The 12,669-nt window shown below is 48.9% G+C and overlaps 1 protein-coding gene across 7 annotated transcripts in view; it reads left to right on the top strand.

Annotated features, from left to right (window-relative positions):
* Nucleotides 1-7,800, top strand: part of PLEKHA6 (pleckstrin homology domain containing A6) — an 82,534-nt gene extending 74,734 nt beyond the window's left edge. For 6 of the 7 annotated variants that reach the window (XM_081216269.1, XM_081216270.1, XM_081216267.1 and 3 more), the window contains 2 exons: nt 2,722-2,845; nt 3,529-7,800. In XM_081216269.1, the coding sequence (XP_081072395.1) occupies nt 2,722-2,837 (116 nt within the window). In that variant the 3' untranslated portion in view covers nt 2,838-2,845; nt 3,529-7,800. The remainder of the gene's footprint in view (nt 1-2,721; nt 2,846-3,528) is intronic. The other variant, XM_081216268.1, reaches the window with a different exon arrangement.
* The last annotated feature ends 4,869 nt before the right edge of the window (nt 7,801-12,669 follow it).

Genomic DNA, 12,669 nt, shown 5'->3' with positions numbered 1-12,669 from the left:
TGAATCATTCATATGCATACATATGTCCCCATATCTCCTCCCTCTTGCACCTCCCTCCCACCCTCCCCATCCCACCCCTCTAGGTCGTCACAAAGCACCGAGCTGATCTCCCTGTGCTACGCGGCTGCTTCCCACTAGCTATCTGTTTTACATACCGTCGTGTATATATGTCCATGCCACTCTCTCACTTCGCCCCAGCTTCCCCCTCCCACCCCGTGTCCTCAAGTCCGTTCTCTATGTCTCTGTCTTTACTCCTGCCCTGCCACTAGGGTTCATCAGTACCAGTTTTTGTTTTTTTTAGATTTCATTTATATGCATTAGCATACAGTATTTGGTTTTCTCTTTCTGTCTTCACTCTGTATGACAGACTCTAGGTCCATCCACCTCATTACAAATAACTCAGTTTAATTTCTTTTTATGGCTAATATTCCACTGTATATATGTGCCACATCTTCTTTATCCATTCGTCTGTTGATGGACACTTAGGTTGCTTCCATGTCCTGGCTATTGTAAACAGTGCTGCAGTGAACATGGTGGTACATGTCTCTTTTTGAATTATGGTTTTCTCAGGGTATATGCCCAGTAGTGGGATTGCTGGATCATATGGTAATTCTATTTTTAGTTTTTTAAGGAACCTCCATACTGTTCTCCATAGTGGCTGTATCAATTTACATTCCCACCAACAGTGCAGGAGGGTTGCCTTTTCACCACACCCTTTCCAGCATTTATTGTTTCTAGATTTTTTGATAACGGCCATTCTGACCAGTGTGAGGTGATACCTCATTGTAGTTTGTTTTATTTTTAATAAATTTATTTTATTTATTTATTTTTAGCTGCGTTGGGTCTTCGTTGCTGCGCACGGGCTTTCTCCACTTACCGTGAGCAGCGGCCGCTCTTCGTTGCAGTGCGTGGGCTTCTCGTTGCTGTGGCTTCTCTTGTTGCAGAGCATGGGCTGTAGGTGCATGGGCTTCAGTAGTTGTGGCGCACGGGTTTAGTTGCTCTGTGGCATGTGAGATCTTCCTGGACCAGGGCTTGAACCCATGTCCCCTGGATTGGCAGGTGGATTCTTAACCACTGCGCCACCAGGGAAGCCCCCTCATTGTAGTTCTGATTTGCATTTGTCTAATAATTAGTGATGTTGAGCATCTTTTCATGTGCCTCTTGGCCATCTGTATGTCTTCTTTGGAGAAATATTTTAAAGTTATTATGTCTACTTTTTACAGAAGATTTTCTCTCTTCAGTTATGCCTTATATAGATGTCAGTGGGCCTCTCAATTCCTCTCTCTCTCTCCTGATTTTCCTGTTTCTAATCTCTCATGGGCTAGAAACTCAGCAAGTCAACATATATCAGAATTGTGTATAAATAAGAATAACTGGACTCCAAGGAGCTCTTCAATGAATAAATTGTAAGAGCTTCACTGCATGTACGTTGTAACATCTATTTGGCTTCCTTGAGATCTTCCTTGCTTAGATTTTAATTTTTTGACTCTTTTAAAAGTTGAAGTTGCCAGACAACTAACCATTATTTGTGATACGGACATGCACACGAATGTGTGTTTTGAAAGCACTTGTGTTATGTATTTGTATGGCAAGTTACAAGTGTGTTGGGTCATGTGCAAGGCACAGGTTCAGAAGTGCCCATACACACACATCCGAGTTATGTGTGCTGAGCAGAAAGGTTTCGTATCGCTGGATCCCATGCACAGACTGTGGATCACTTCCTGTCGGGGAGAGCACTGCGTGTCTTATGTATGTATGTGGGCGTGTGTAGATATGCGTGGGGCTGCATTGGCCCTTTCTCTTGTGCAGAGGCCAGGGAAGGCGATGAGGTCCAGGGTAGGGTGGGAGCAAGGGACTGGGAAGTTCAATGCCAGGATCCCTCTCTTGGGGGAAACACAGTGTGACCCTGCCTGAGGTCTGGTTCTTCTCTGAACCTGAGTGAGGATGTTCTCTCACAGCTGCACCAAGGGTGCACAAGGGCCCGGAGACGGTGCAGAGCTTGTTCCTAACAATACGACTCCCCTTTCCTTGTCCTTCATTTTGCTGTTCTCAACACGAAATAATAATGATAATAGAGTAAAATCTCATTAATTCGAACGTCAGCACTTTAAGGCCTTTAATGATCTGTTTAGGGGTGGATTGGAATTTGCCTTTCCTGGATTGATGAAAAGAGATATTAAGCGACTGTGGGGAATCGTTTCTGAACCCTCCAGCCCAAGTTAACCGACTGGCTTGAAGCCTGTCAGAAACCTCTGTTTGCGTGGAATTGATAAACACGGCGATCACTTGGATTGAGTCACTGAATGAGGGCCTGATGGTTTGGATTAGTGTGATTTTACTGCACTATTAATCATTATCACTAGCGATATCACTGCCTATGAGGTGCCATCCCTCATTCTGTTCCACAGGCGTGGAAAGGTACGTGTATCTCCCGGTTGCAGGGATGGAAGGGGAGCCCTGGGCTCAGAGGGGCTGGGCCTCGCCCACAGTCACACTGGTTCCCAGCAGAGCCTGGGTTGGGCCAGGGCTCCTCTGGGGCCCCTGGAACCAGGCCAGCTCTGCCTCAGCTCGAACAAGTTCCCAAACTCAGCTCTCCTGCTTGCCTCCTGCCTTGCTCCCCCGCACCGCACGGAGGGGGGCCTCGCTTGCTCTGGGCGCCCAACCTCCCTCCTCCCACCCCCGGCCGCCCCTATTCACTTCCCTGTTCATTTCTGTTTCCAGTGCAATGTGCCACCCCAAGCCCTCCCACCTCCCCTGCCTCCCCGGCTCCACCAGCCAACCCCCTATCGTCTGAATCCCCACGGGGCGCCGACAGCAGCCATGCCATGCGGGTCTGAGCTCTGACGTAAGCACTTTTCTACTGTATTTCATCCAGCCCAGGGGGCGGGACCCCTTCCCTCACCCCCACTGAGCCATCTGCACCCTCTTGCTCCATCCGGCACTGCTTCTCCCCTCACCCCAGTGCCCCTTGCCGCTCTTTCCCATCCATCCATCTGCTTGAGCCTGCAAGCGTCCCCACGCAGTGCCGGGCTAGAGCCGGCTGGCAGGGCCGCTTCTTGGATGCTGCAGTCCCAGTGGCTTTGCTTCTCCAGAAGCAGACGGGAACAGAGCTGAGGCCTCTCCTGTCCGCTGAGGGACTGCCCTGACTCCCACCCCTGCACTTCCTGTTGGCCAAGAAGCCTGCCATCTGTTGAGATACACAGCAGTCCTGCCTCAGAAGCCCCCAGAAGCTGCTTGTCCCAGATCTTATTTCTCCCAGACCACTCCCAGATCTTACTGTAAATTAAAATAGCACTGGACGATTCTAGGCAAAGGCTGTGTCCCTTCTTTCCCCCTAGCACGCAGCTGCTCAATATCAGGCGAGTGAACAAGAATTGACTTCTACTCGTTTGTTCCCCTCTCTCAGGGTTGAGGGGGTGGGCGGGTTTCCACAGGTTTTTGCAAGGCAAGACTTCTCTCTGGGGAGGGTGGGCTGGAGGGTCTGCCCCTCTGTGCAGCGCTTTTCTCACCCGTGTCTCTCTCCTCCAGTGCAAGCCCTGGCCGAGGCCAACGCCGTGAAGCTCCACAGAGCCACGTTCTGAAGCCCGCCTCTGCCCATCCTGGCCCCCTGGCCCCCCGCCCCTGTGCTCTCATGGGAACGCCACAGAGAGCCAGGCTGGGGGCTGGGGTTCTGCCGAGAGGAACACAGATGCCTCAGTGTCCACATACCCACGGCGCCCGGCCCTGAAGTCCTTGCTGCTCACACGGTGGTCCTAGGCCAGGGCGTAGGATGGTGGGGTGAGGAGTGCTATCCTATCTGACGCCCACCGCACAGGGAGCCTAGGTCTAGCTCTGGCTGGGTTTGGGATGGCCCTACTGGAACACTCCCTGATGGAGAAGATGCCCTGCTGGGGAATGTGCCCTGGGCTATCTTAGGTTAGGACTCCTGACACCGAGAACAGCACCCACCATCACCCCCTTCCCCCATCACCCCCGCCGTCCTGCCCCAGCTGTGCCCAGGGTCTTGGCACATCTCTGCTTATGGGTACTCCTTTGGGGTCCAGTGGAGACTGACCACCCTGCCTGAGCCAAAGACAAGATGATGAGAGATGGGGAGAGGCTCCTCGGCTCCCAGAAGACAGTGCTGGCTGTGGATAGAGAGCAGCAGGTCTGTGCAGTGTCTGAGGGCAGGTTGAGAAGGGTAGCAGAGAGAGGGGGAGAGGTCTCAGGAGAGTGGGAGGAAAGGGAAGCAGCAGGACTCATGCGCAAGTAGGAGGAGGACGACGGAGATGAGAAGGGGTAAGGGGTTGGTTTCCCCAGGGTGGAACCTTCGGTTAGTGCCAGCTGTTGGCTCTGCTTCTCCCACCTCGTCCCCAGGATCAGCGGGGCTGCCAGACCGAGGACCTGCCATGGAGCACACTGCTGTGGGTATGGGGGTGTGAGCTGAGGGGCCGGGCAGCAGCAGTCTGGGAGATGGCTCTTTCTAGGTCTGGGCCTGGTTCTGGGGTCAGGAGCAGAGAGAAGGACCTGTCTTATGGAGGGTGTGGTCAGCCTTGGGGCCTTTCCTAAACATTTCTGTGACATTATCTTGTCTCCCTTCCCCCTGAAATGTGCTGTGGGCCAGCTGAGCATGTGCCCTGGAAAGAGGGAATGTGGCCTTAATCTGGTAGGCCAGATTCTGGGGCCCTACCCTGCATCCCAGGCATTCCAGGCATCCCAGATGAGGACAAGTTGAGGCTGTATGGAAGGTCTCCCTTCTAGCTTGGCTCACTCACAACCCACCTACCCAGGGAGCCAGTAGTGGAGAGACAGAAGCAAAGCCCATTCTCCCTATGCTCCACCCACCTTCGGATGAATGTAGCCAGAGAGGATGGAGGAGAGAGAGTGAAGCTGAAAAACCTTGGCCCCTAGGCCTTCTCTTTGCCAGAGTTGCTGCCCAGAGACTTCAGTCTGACCTCCAGCGGCCCCAGGAATGATTACTTCATCTTCCAACAATTCCTCTCCACTCCTTCATGGCTGGGACAGTTATGGTTCATATGCAAGTAAAGTTAACAATTCACTCAACAAATATTTACTGAGCACCTTTTATGTACCAGGCACTGTTCCAGGTGCTTAGGATATTCTCATGCTTCTGAGGGTTTACAGACGGGATTCCACTTACCTTCACTTCTAGCAGGTTTTGTGAACGTGACCCTTGGCTGCAGTTGCCATCTTCAGCACAGCTCAAGCACCCCAAACCTGTCCCTTCCCCCCCCCCACAGACTGGCAGGTGGGATTGGCTCCCAGGTAACCGTCTCTCCCTTCTCCATCTTCTCCCACACCTTATCCATCCATAAGAAACAGATTTTTCGGGGCCTTCCATGCCTTCCCCTTTCTTTGTCTGTGTCTGCTTTTTTTTTTAAGTGATATTTTTAGAAATACATGTAAAATACCAAGGATTAATGTCTGCCCCTCTCCCACCTCTCTCTCACCTCTTATTTCATAAAGCTGGCTCTTTATGTTGCTTTACATGCCTTAATATATGTTTTATGAAGATTATACATATTATAGACGTATATGTAATATATATATATATATATATATATTTGTTTGGATGTCTGATCCTTTACTAGAACTCCTGCCCAGGCCCATTTTCTCTCCTTTACTTTCCACATCATTCCTAGCATACTGCGGCCATACCCCATGCCTTTTAATCCAAAGAAGGGGAGAGGAAAGACTTATTTTAAGACAGATCTATTTTACGCTTTTGTTATAAAAGCAAATCTATTTTCAAAATGTGCAATGTCTGAATGGAATTGGCAAATGATATGAGGAGACTGGGACGGCTGCCTGTAGGTCCAACCCTCCACCCTTCCCTCCTCCTCGGCAGCTTTCTTCCTCCCATTCCCCAGTCTGCAAAGGGCTGGTCCCCAGAGCTCACCCGGAGAGGATCTTGCCAGGGCAGGACATTCTCTTGCAAGTCCTGGTCTAAGGATTTGATTACACTGTCAACTTTTGATGACCCTCTAGGGTTATTGGGTGTGAACCCTCTTTGAGGAAATGTTTACAGTTGTGTGCACAAAAGTACAGCCTTGCAGGCACACACCCACCAGATGCGCTCCTGGACCACCTCCTTTATCACCCCGCTGGAAAGGGCAGCCTACGCCAAACAGCACTGAGAATGTCAGTCTATTCTTTGATGGACCTAGAATATGGTGCAACGGCCAAAGGAAATGGTTTGGCATCACGGGTCCTTCGGGGCAGATACATTCAAGTTCCTTGGACTTCTCACACTCCTTTTCACTTGATCCCTCACTGGTCTGGGTGACACCTATGGCATCTGTCTCCCTCTGTGACCTTTCATCTGGGGGCCATTGTTAAGGGGATGGTACCCCAGTCTGGCATCCAGACTGTGAAGTCAGCCCAGAGGGTCCCACGGACAAGGTACATCTCAGACTTGCCAAGGACTTTCTTGCTGCTGGGGCCCTGAACTAAGCCAGCTCAGCCTTCCAAACTGCTTATCGACCATTGAAGTGGGCAAGGGGCTCTCGCCTTGCAAGAATTTGGGCAGAATGGATGTCTTTTGTCCAGATCTGAAATCAAGGGTTTTGGAATCTAGCACAGAGCTCCTGGCCAGCATTTGAAGCCTGGCTTCCCACTTTGACATTTGCTGGCACCCTATTCCCAGCCTAAAGCAGCTTGCTATGAATGAAGGGGGCCTAGATGGAGGCCCAGGGTGAAGTAACCGACCTGGTGACAGCCCTGGTTACTAATCTAGGGTCTTCCCAATTAGCACATTACCTCCCTCATCAATAACCAAGAAGCTGTAATCAAATACTAATACCGTCACTTTAGAGTTTTTCTGAGGTTGCAAGCTGTGCGCACTTGCTCGCCTTCCTTGGTGAGAGGGATCCTCTTGGAGCAGGGCTGACTATAGCAAGACAGAATTAAATCCTTTCCCTTTAGGTACCCCCCGACAACCTGGCAGCTCTTAAAACTAAGGAAAATATGGGCTTCCCTGGTGGCGCCGTGGTTGAGAGTCCGCCTGCCGATGCAGGGGACATGGGTTCGTGCCCCGGCCCGGGAAGATCCCACATGCTGCGGAGCAGCTGGGCCCGTGAGCCATGGCCGCTGAGCCTGTGCGTCCGGAGCCTGTGCTCCGCAACGGGAGAGGTCACAGCAGTGAGAGGCCCGCGTACGGCAAAAAAAAAAAAAAAAAAAAAAAAAAAAAAACTAAGGAAAATATGAAATATACATATATATATATATATATATATATACACACACAGATCTATTTATGCACATATTGGGGCCAATTTGATTTGCTAGTATTAGACAATAAACCATACAAGGAAATTTATGACTCAGTGTCTTCATTTAGTATAAAAGTGACCTTAGAAGAAGAGTTAAGGTTAGATAAACAGAGGGCATCTCTGTCAGGGGACCAAACAGCCATACCAGCCCCTTAGCGTCTTTCTAGCCGATGAGCCCCTCCCCGGGGAGGGGCCATCCTGACTGACAGGCGAAAGCTTGCTTCCCTCTCAGCAGCATTCTTTTTAGATACAGGTACTGAAGCACCCAGTGAGTTCTGCATTCGTATCTTGCAAGTTTGTATAAACCCAATGCAGGGAATAAATGGTTTGTACAAGTGGTGTGTCTCTGGCACTCTGTGTCCGTGTCTGCCTGTGGCTGGCCTTAGGGGTCCGTGAGTGTTTACGTGCTTGGCAGAAAAGGGGAGGGGTATCTGGGGCCATCCTTCCCTGACTAAGAGAACTGGGTTCAGAGCATATGCACCACCCATTCCCCCCATACCTTGGGCTGTACATCTCAGCCTCCCCAGGCAGGGATCCTGGAGTTCTCAGAAGCGTGCCACCTCCCCATGAACTAGGGAATGATGGTTTGTTGTCAACACCACTGTCATCTTTTTGATCCAGGTGATCCCAGATCAAGGTTTGTCCCAAGGTCCTATACAATGGAAATATCAGATTCTTCAGGCCCTGGAAGCTTCCACTGAAGGTGGGGGCGGGGGGGTGGTATCAGAAAGGTGGCCCAAATTCTTTTCATCTAGCCTCAGTGTTTTTGGGTCATGTCTCTTGGCAGGTACTCAGTGGTTATCCCTTACTGACACTCAGTGTGAAGGACTTTACCAGAGCTGCTCAATTTGAAATGGTTGTGAGGAGTGAGAGTCAGGAAGCCCTGTGAGGGCTTCCCTGGTGGCGCAGTGGTTGAGAGTCCGCCTGCCAATGCAGGGGACACGGGTTCGAGCCCTGGTCTGGGAAGATCCCACATGCCGCGGAGCAACTGGGCCCGTGAGCCACAACTACTGAGCCTGCGCAATTGGAGTCTGTGCTCCGCACAAAGAGAGGCCGCGATAGTGAGAGGCCAGCGCACTGCAATGAAGAGTGGCCCCTGCTCACCGCAACTACAGAAAGCCCTCGCACAGAAACGAAGACCCAACACAGCAAAGATAAATTAATTAATTAATTAATTAAAAAAAAAAAAAAAGAAGCCCTGTGAATTCTGTGGGGCGGGGGGTGGAGAGAGAATGTGAGCCCAGGACAGCGGCAGGCTTCCCTGGGCTTCTGCAGGATGTCTGGGGAGAGGAGGAGGCATTAATGGTTCAAGAAAGAGGATGTAGGAAGGCAAGCTTCTTGTAATTCTTGATTAGCCTCAGTCTGGTTCTAATGGCTGATTTTGAATTCTGGACACCTCTTCTCATCCCTAAAAGGCTAGTGGAGTATGTATTTTGTATCTATCCTCTATCTATCTATAGTTTTAAAAATAAGTAAAATGACTGGATTTTGGATTTTGTAACATCCCCGGGAGAGCTATAAACCTTGATGTCCTTTGTGAAGCAGGGAGAATTGGGACCAGATACAGGCTCAAGACAGACCTTTAGAGCTGGAGGAGGTATACTGGAGAAATTGTCAGTTTCCAGGACCTGCCTCTCTGTCTGCAGCTTCCCCTCTAGGCCAAAGCCATTGACTTGGAGAGGAGGTGGAATGTGAGAACACAGGGCACTGCTGGGCGCTTCTTTGCAAGCATGATGCTCACAGGTCCCTGGCCGCTCCACCCTCTGGCCCGGATCAGCCCTTCAATCAAGCCAGGCTGGGGTTGCCAGAGGGGGCAGTAGTCAGGAACTATAAATGAAAAAGCAACCAGCAGAATGCCTTTAAGGGGTGGTGCTCTGTAACTGTGTGGTCGTGTATGTATTCTTGAAGAGAAGCAGGCTAGGGTCAGGCGGCAGCCAGGCTTCAGACCCTGCTGCTGACAGGGAATGGGGGTCATGCCACATGCCCCCTTATCTCTAAGCCTCCAGTGCAGAACTGGCTCACCCCATTGCTGAGACTGATGGAGGAAAGGAGATGCCGTGCTCAACTCCTGGCCCCGCTCCTTGCTAGCTGCGTGAAGATTTGGACAAGTCACTAAAATTCTTGAGTCTCAGTTTCCTCATCTGTGAAATGGGGATATTAACTGCCACCTTATGGAGCTCTCAAGAAAGTCAAGTGAAAAAATGGATGAAAAACCCTTTGAAAACTCAAATTCATTTACAAATGAGAGGAGAGGGTGGTGACACTGTGTTGGCCCCTTGGCTGCCTTTAGGGATATGATGAGGGAAGAGGGAAAATGTTTCCCAAGGTCTCCCCTTTGCTGGCTCCATAGCCTTCGCTGGAGGACGTCAGCAGGGGCCCTGTTGTTCAGCCATCTGAGGTGTCCTCCCCCTGCCCACTTCCATTCCTCCAGCCCCAGGGAGTAGCTGCACTATCCCAGCCCTTCCCCACGTTGATCAGGACAGGTTTTCCAGGGCCTACGTCCTCCCCACCTGGGGTTGCCCCCATGAAGGGGGCCCCTCTCCAGGAAGATGGGCTATAGACAAACCCCTTGGGGCCCAACTCTGGTGCCCAGTGCTGTAGTCTGAGAATCAGGTGAAGAGGGCCCAGCTTCAGGAAGGTTCAGTTCTGAGTTTACAGGTGGGCTCCATTGTTAGGGGAGGTATTGTTAGCTGCTATTTTATACTCCTATTGGAGCAGTTTAAAACCACAATTGAGAGGAGATCAGAAGTCTTTCACAGCATTTAACAGTGTACAAATAATAGTAATATTAATAACACAGTAATTATTATAACTATACTAGAATAATAAGAACAATGGCTCGTTATTTACTATGAGCCAGGCACCTGGTTCTATGCACTTCACATGCGTTTACTCACTAATTCTCATTATATCTTTACCTGATAGGTACTATTATTATCAAAGGAACTGAGGCACAGAAAGGGTGAATAAAATATCTGTCTCATGGAGCTAGGATGAAGCCCAGGGCGCTCTGATTTTATAGCCTGAGCTCTTAACCTACCAGTTTCAATGGGGATGATACTGCCCCCTAGGGGTGATTTTGGAAATTTTCAGGGGAGCTTAAGTTGTCTCAGGGCTAAGGGGGCAAAACTCTTACTGGCATTTAGTGGCTGCAATACACAGGGCAGGTTTCCAAAATAAATAATTGCTTTCTGTCCTGCACGACTTGAAAATGTAAAAATGGACTAAACCCACTACCAGTATGTCAGTCATACTGGAATTCATAATAGTCCTAACAAGTTTTTATAAGCTAAGTTTTTTTTTAAATAAGTTCTATGAATAACTCAGTAAGTTAGGAGATGGTTATTATGGAGAAGGCTCTTAAGTGGAAATAAAGACATTGTCTCAAAATTGTTGAATAATCTACTCCACGCATTGTCTACACAATGTATTCTAACATTGCAACTACTGTATATTTGGTTCCAGTGCAGTAGGGTCTTACTGAATAAGCAAAGAGGCTGACTGAAAACAGTTAACAGAGGAGCTCTGAGAGAACCAAACATCATTAGAGCAAAGATACTTGAAATGCAAGGGGTCTCCTTGGATCTCCTCAAGAAATGTTTTTAGAAATTATTTCATATTATTGCCTCCTTTATATTTTTTAAGTTTTTTTACAGCCCAAAGACGAACACCTATGTTGTAACAATTATATGTGGAAATGCTTTGGGGAATTGCCTGTTGTTTTTCTATTTTTCTCTGACACAGTCCCAGGGGTCCACATTCAATTTCTCTAAACGGCTTATATCACCACTTCTCTTTCCAATCCATCCTCTCTTCCCCATTGCCTATTGGAAATATATGATCTCCAAGGCCTTTTAAGGTCCCACAGACTGAATTTTGCCTCAACACATCATGGCGTTTCAAAACACAGATCTATGTATCTGTGACATGTCGCCACTACCCCATCCCACGTGGTAACATGGGGAGCTATTTAAACAACACACACAACAAATGCAGTTTTTGGTTGGTTGGTTGGTTTTTTGGCTGTGCAGCATGGCTGGTGGGATCTCAGTTCCCTGACCAGGGATTGAATCCGGGCCATGGCTGTGAAAACCCTGAATCCTAACCACTAGACCACCAGGGAACTCCCTCAAACTCAGTTTGTTTGCATTCACATGGTGTTTCCTCAGTGTCTCCACCTTGCCATCTATAACTTGCTTCGCTATGTTATCTCTACTTCAGTGAAGTTTATTTCCCTCTTTTTTTATATGCAAGGACCTCTGGTCTGTTTTTACTTAGCTAACATTAGTTTTTATTCTCGTATTCACTCCCTACTGTTCTTTCATTTTCTTTTATGTAGAGAGGGGTTATTTGGGTTTTTTGGAGGGGTGGTGGTATATAATGGTGGTCTATTTCTCTTAATTAAGTTCAAACTTATTACAAGTAGGTGCAAGCAATCTGCCTACCTATGTCTTCTGTTAAGTCTTGCCTGAACACTTATATACTGAGAGACATTATGTTTTATTATAATTTTTTCTTCTTTATTATAATTAGCTTCGAGGGTTTTTTTTTTAATGATGTATGTAGACTGGTCATATCATCTATGAATTGCACTGCAGGATAGAGGGGACATTACAGAGGGAATTCTGGCTCTAATGGGATTGAGAACCACTGCTCTACAATGAGAGAAAGGATGTTAGGAACTGTCCAGCCTCTCTTTTTTTCAGGCCCACAGAAGGTGGAAAGGATGCAGCCACATCTACACAACTGGTGGTGGATTAGAACCAGGCTTCCTGAATCGTTGTCCAGCCCTACCCTAAGCCTAAATTCATCTTTCATTTTCCATAGCTCAACTTCACAGTCCAAAGTTGGACACTGCTGGAGGAAAGGAGATCGAAGCCCTCCGTGTCTAACTCCCTTGGGACATTCTTGCCCTAGATTCAACCGAATCTGGCGCTCTCCTAAGGCTGCCGGCAACAGGTTTTACTCAGTTGTTTATCGCCCCTAGCGTCTAGCGTGGGTACTGGCACAAAGCGAGCAAACTACTTACAAGATGAATTTAGTACTTTTCCAGAGAGAAACAGATCCCAACTCTTCCCACATCTTCCACCAAGCCAGTAAGGAATCCAGGTACTCCTAAATCCCAGTTCTTCCATAAAGAGTCAAAATTTTGCAAAAGAGATGGAAACAGCTGAACTCAGCCTCAGGGCATGGGGTGGTGGGGAATACAGGGGTCAGATGGGAGTGGCCTCCCCCAGTGGGCGGAGCACGTGGGTGGGAGCAGTGCCCTCTGGGAAGAACCCAGAGGGAGACTTCTGACTTTAAGCAGCTGTGTGTGTGTGTGTGTGTGTGTGTGTGTGTGTGTCTAGGGGGAGTTAATGATTTACCAGAGGCTCATTTCACAACTTACCAAGGGTCA

This window comes from Mesoplodon bidens (assembly GCF_964165515.1).
Source record: "Mesoplodon bidens genome assembly, chromosome: 2".
Lineage (NCBI taxonomy): Eukaryota > Metazoa > Chordata > Mammalia > Artiodactyla > Ziphiidae > Mesoplodon > Mesoplodon bidens.
Note: the sequence above shows the minus strand (reverse complement) of the source record. Positions and strands in the feature narration are given on the sequence as shown.